The following is a 6,120-nucleotide window of genomic DNA, read 5'->3' on the forward strand; positions in this document are numbered from 1 at the left end:
TTGCAGAAGTAGAAATTTTTAAAGAAATCCGATATTAGGCAGGCTCCATCCTATTCGTTCGAAATCTTAAATTTAGAAAGTACCAGAGACTGTAGATTCCATGTCTAATAAATAATTTGTTATTTGTCTCCCAAATTTTCAACATGAAATTTACGTATACAGTGTTGTTTGGTTGTTGGTTTTTTGTGTTGTTGTGGCTGCTTTTATCGGTGTGGGTGTGCCCCTGAAATTTTTGTTTTCCCACAACCCCATCGTATCCCGTTGATTTCGGGTCTCATCGTTTTAAAAGGTCCTTTTGCCGACAATTAGAGGGGAGGGGTGGGGTTGATTTTTGCTTACTCTTTTGTTCTTTTGATTTTATTGCACTCTTTTTTTTTAATCTTAGATTTTCCCGTTTATACGAGATACGTTTGACAGATTACGTGAAGAAAGCCAGCCTGCCTGCCATGGTAATCCATGTCAAGCGGTTATCCCTTTTTTCTTTTGCCTCTTTTGTTTTTTTGTATTTTGCAACCTGGACTAACCCAATAGCAGTAGAGACATTAAATCCTAATAATAAACTGGGTTTTTCATGTTATTGGACAGATTAAATTTCAGACCAGATAAATTTAGTAGCCTTTAAAATAAACGTCGGACAAAGATCTAATCCGAATTATTTGAAATCCATTATCTAAATCTATATCAGAAAAGATTAGTCTTCTTCTGTCCTTTCTAGTTCCTTGGTGACATGAAAACAAATAATGCCAATTGAAGCAGTTTAGGCAGAGGAGCATGCTTACATAAAGACTTCCGAGCAACTTAAAAATATTTTATCTTCTTCATCCATCTCAACAAAATAAACTCTCCGCGTCTCGTTTCAAGACATACAACAAGCTGTTTCTATGGGCTAAGCAGATTCGGCTGTCCTCCGTGCAGAAGAATAATAATGAGATTCAAGCTCCTTGAGGCTCGCTGCTGCCTCCTCTCCAATCCTGGCCAGCATTCGGTCTGTTTTTTTTGCTTGCTGGTCAAACTCAACACTTCTTTGCTCCACATGGTCATTAAGAGATGCAAATCCTGAAAAGATTGCCGTCTGCTTCAGCTCAGACACCAACTTAAGCAAAGAATCAGCTGCCTGGACCTGCAGTTTGTGAATTGATCATGGAGAATGACCCAGAAAATGACTATACATCATTCATAAATCTGTGCCATGGAAAAGATGAAAACCACTTCTACCATGGACCTATATCTATATCATCCGAAGAGTCAGGTTGTATGCATTATTTATTTATTTTGGCTATGGTAGTAGTGGATAACCCCCAAGTTTAAGCAGGAGCCACAATTTGAACCCTGGTCCCACAGGGTCAAACCCCCCAAAGGGTGGACATGCGCCGCTAGCCATAGCCTGCAGCTCTATGCATTAAGTTTGAAATAAAGATAAAAAAGATGATGAATATGATGGTAAACAACAAGAAAGTGTTCTCACCATTCTGGCTGCACGCATCTCCATCATGAAAGCTTCTTGTGAATTTCCAACTGCTGGATCATTTACCTACAATGAGGTGCTGCCAAGTGAATATTAAATTGTAGATAAATTCCACAGACGTCCAAATGACTCATCAAACAATCTTATAAGGTTCCAAATCTATAGCAGAATTCCTCAGACTCAGAGAAGCCCATTTCTTTCTCAAACTTTCCTCCCTTGCTGCAATCCCAGTGACATCCAATAAGATTGTAGAATCTGCCTACATGGGTTTGAGAGGCAGTTAGGGCTTAAAGAAGTAGCAATTTAGGTTTGTGTTGCAAAAAAATGTCCAGAAGATCATGTAGATTTAAATTTTAGAACCAAAAACTAAAATGAGCAACAAATAAAAGATTAAGGGTCCATTTATTTGGCAGTAAAATATTTTCTGGAAAATGTTTTCAGGATTTATGCTTGTTTGGAAGATGGAAAATTAATTCCAAATATAAAACATTTTACAAGTTTATAGCGTTAATCACAGAAAATGTCTGATGCCCAAAGAACAACAAAAACACTTTTATATTAAGTTTATAAGTATAAATTTGATGAATATTGATATTTAACTTCAAATATTAAAAAAATAAAAAATTAATATTTAACTTTAAAAAAATTAATTTAAAATATTAATATTTAAATTATATAGCACAATTAAAATTAAAAAAATATTTTTTTAATGAAATCATTCAATACAATTAAATTTTTTATTTATAAATGGAATAAATCTTACTAATAATTGTAATAAAAACTATTTCAATGATCATCATTTGATGAATACACTTTAAATCTTACTAAAAACTATAATAAAAAATATTTTAATGATCATCAGTTAATGAATACATATTTACAGAGTATAAGTTTTGCATATCTTACACAATTGATGAATACTTATATTTTTACAGTTATCATAAAAAAATGATAAGATAGAAAATTTTTTGAAAATTAGAGTTTATTTTCTTTACAGATATGTGGTTAAATACTGTGAAAAATATCATTATTGATTTTGTCCATTTTCATTTCCATTCTTAACTTTGATCCCAAATTAGTGAAAATCAAATATCAATAATGTTTTGTAATCAACTCCTATTTGTTATTTTACTCCAACATGATGGAAAATATTTTTCATAAAATGATCTAAATAATAGAAAATGTTTTCGATAGTTTATCCAAACAATAGAAAACATTAAATTTTTCTGCAAAACATTTTACACAGAAAAAATTTTCCTCCAGCAAATCATTTTCCGGTTACCAAACGGACCCTAAAAAAAAATTCAATCACAAAACGGCAGTTGAAAGACACTTATCAATAACTTGAATTCTCAAAAAATCAACTCTAATACAAGTTAGAAAGAGTTATACAAAGACAGACTAGAACACTCATAAGCATTATATTTGGCAATGCAGGACCCTATAAATGCCATTTGAAAAAAGAAAGAGACCATATAAAAGAATCAAAAACTTGGAATGGACAACAGACAAAGCTGATTCCAGCAAAATAGAAGTCTACCAAGATAACCCTTGATTTTTAAACTCAATTAACTAACTAAACTCTCAAACACTGATTCAATAGTTGTCATAGACACTTTATGTTAGAAAAAGGAATGTCTTTGTTGTTAAAGAAAACTCTTAGCCACCACAATGGATAACTCAACTGAGCTATCAAAAAGCCACAATGTCGTTCCTAGGTAAATGTAACAACTAAAACAAGGTTAATAAAATGAAAATAACAAGCTGCTTAACAGCCTTTAACGGATTCTATTTTAGTTAAATTTTCACAGGTGGTCACAGCGTTACAGGCCATTTTTCTGTAGAACACATCGGTTCATTAGACTTCACAATAAATTATAGATTTCACAAATGATAAATCAAGACCCCAGCACCTCATCAAAATTATGTGCTTTTAAATGATTAACAACAATGTTTCTATCTCTCTATCCTTCACTCTCCTGGACCAAATTAGCTGCATCAGTGAGTTTAAAACAATATCCTTAACCCTTTTACCTATCTTTCTTATCAATGAACTAAAATAAACAACTCCTGAGCTGGTAGATTTAATCCTAGAATTATATGGAAGAGAAAAGGAAGAATGACAACGGCTGACTAATTATATCCTAACAGCAAGAAGTTAAAAGATTAGCCATGATAATTTAATACCAGAAGCAAAAAAAAGAAAACAGGATTGTAAAAAAATTTAAAACTCAGTAGAAAAGGAACAAGCAGCAACTTCATTTCTAAGGAAAAAAAATTATTCTAAAACCGAAACTAATGACAAAATTCAAGCTCAGTGCTCAAGAGTCACCTATTTTAATTTTTCGATAAAAAAACATAAATTTATTTCAATATATGCAATATCATCTATATTCTGTGACACATTGCACAGCAATATATATTCTTGCTTAGGAGGGTTCCATCTCCTAGAATAGTAAAGTGAATTCTGATCCTAAAAATTGAAGGGTTCCCACTTTCCACCTCTAGGTTCTAAGTTCAAAATTATAAAAGAAATGAAAAACCACCTAGAGAAGGTTAGGAATCTTGCCTTAAGACTCTTTAGACTTGAATAAATTGTAGTAGCTATTGTTTTAAATTTAAAGAGAAATAGAGAGTTACCCGGGCAACATTAACAAGCTGGGTGAAATTTTCGACGATGTTGCCGATGTCGGTTTCCACTCTCTGCATCATAGTTTTCTGCTTCTGTGCCGCTGCCGCTGCGGCCGCTGCCGTTGGCCCAGTTCCCACTCCCGTACCTTTGTTCATCGCTTGAAAAGACTTCTCTCCCTTTTTGTCCTGCAATTTTAATTTAGAATGAAAATAGATAACAACCCAACACACCAGATGGGATAAAAAGATTAGGGATGCCAATGGATTGGGTACCATATAATTTTGAAGTATTTAAATTCTAACTTTATAAAAAATTAATTATCGTAATTTTATTAACTATTCAAATAATTTTAAAATTATTATCTTAACCCTAACCTTATTATATTTTTACTACCTTATAACTACCTTAACTCATTTATATAAAAAAATTATTAAAATCTTCTTTATAAAATTTCTCTATATATATCCGAATCCGTATACATATATAATAATATTTCTCTATGTATTTCATAAAATTAACTACTAATTAAATTAATAAAAATAAAAATAATAAAATTTAAATTTAAATAATCAAAAACAAATATCTTAAACATAAACTTAAATAACTAAAACAAATATTCATACAACGATATAAATTTAAATAACTATACATAAAATTTTTCTTATTTAGGTTCTTGACCCTTACAGTGTAAGACATGGGTTGCTCTCACATCACATGTGTAAGGCATAAATGGTGGGAACCAAACAACAGCATTCTTACCAAAAGTCAAGTCTGAAAGTACTTATTGCAATTTAGGGTAATGAAAAACTCTCGAGTAAACTAATGACAACATTGACATTGGCATGTTCCATTAATTCCTAGGGTCTACACTTGAATATCTCCATCCATCAATTAACTTCAGCACAGAGTGAGCCTTGAGGATAATATATCATTACAGAAAACTTATGTTGAGAAGATTCTGACTACAAAGAGTTTTGGATCAAAGATTTGAAACAATAGCAACTCATCAACTCCAAAAAACTGTCTGAAGCAGTCAATAAACTAGTATCATTTTTCAGTAACAAACAATACTAATTGAAGCAGAAAATCTTGTTTGCATAACAATTATTAAGAATGAACCTAGTTTAACAAAATCCTATACCAAAATCTCAATTGGGGAAGAACAAGGGCGTGGGGCTTGGGGCGACACCGAGGCAACCGGCAGGGCGTGGCTGTGGCTGGGCGGCTAGGGAGAAAAGAAAGATGAACTGATGAAGGAATCGAGCATGGCGTGGTAGGCCGGCAGCTAGGGAAGAACAAGGGTGTGGGGCTTGGGGCGACACCAAGGCAGCCGGCAAGGCGTGGCTATGGCTGGGTGGTTGGGGAGAAAAGAAAGATGAATTGATGAAGGAGCTGAGTGTGGTGTGGTAGGCCGACAACTGGGGAAGAACAAGGGCGTGGGGCTTGGGGCGACACCGAGGCAGTCGGCAAGGAGTGGTTGTAGCTGGGCGGCTGGAGAGAAAAGAAAAATGAACTGATGAAGGAGCCGAGTGTGGCGTGGTAGGCCGGCAACTAGGGTCTTGGGGAAGAACAACAGAAGAAGGATATGACTGAAAGAGGTAAGGAGCGGCTACCGATTAGAAAAGAAGAAAGAAAGAGAAAAAGAGGGTAGGGTTTTTATTTTTTAATCTTTTTATCTTTTTTTAACATCAATTAGTATTACATAAACATTTCACGTTTGGATTAATGTGCACAAAAAAAACATTTTGTTATATAAATTTTATAAGTTTATAAATTATCATTTTTATAATATTAATACAAAATAAAAAATAAATATATATTAAAAGTATTATTGTGTATATACAAAATAGTAATTATATTTTTTAAAATAAATATAATTTATATAAAACATAGTTATTAAAAGACCTTATAATTTAATTAATAATCACAATTTTATTAATTATATGAATTTGTCCTTAGTTACATGAAATTTAAAAAAAATAGCTAAGTTTCAAAACTATTCTAATCTCACAACTTTTTTTTA

The 6,120-nt window shown here is 32.7% G+C and overlaps 1 protein-coding gene across 1 annotated transcript; it reads right to left on the bottom strand.

Annotated features, from left to right (window-relative positions):
• On the bottom strand, positions 644–4,351 carry LOC18593132 (mediator of RNA polymerase II transcription subunit 22a). The gene is made up of 3 exons (XM_018125275.1): positions 4,106–4,351; positions 1,466–1,531; positions 644–1,120 (listed from the first exon to the last, which is right to left on the bottom strand). The coding sequence occupies exons 1-3, from the start codon at positions 4,250–4,252 to the stop codon at positions 887–889; spliced, it is 447 nt and encodes a 148-aa protein (XP_017980764.1). The 5' UTR covers positions 4,253–4,351; the 3' UTR covers positions 644–886.

The sequence above is a fragment of the Theobroma cacao genome, chromosome 8 (assembly GCF_000208745.1).
Source record: "Theobroma cacao cultivar B97-61/B2 chromosome 8, Criollo_cocoa_genome_V2, whole genome shotgun sequence".
Classification (NCBI taxonomy): domain Eukaryota; kingdom Viridiplantae; phylum Streptophyta; class Magnoliopsida; order Malvales; family Malvaceae; genus Theobroma; species Theobroma cacao.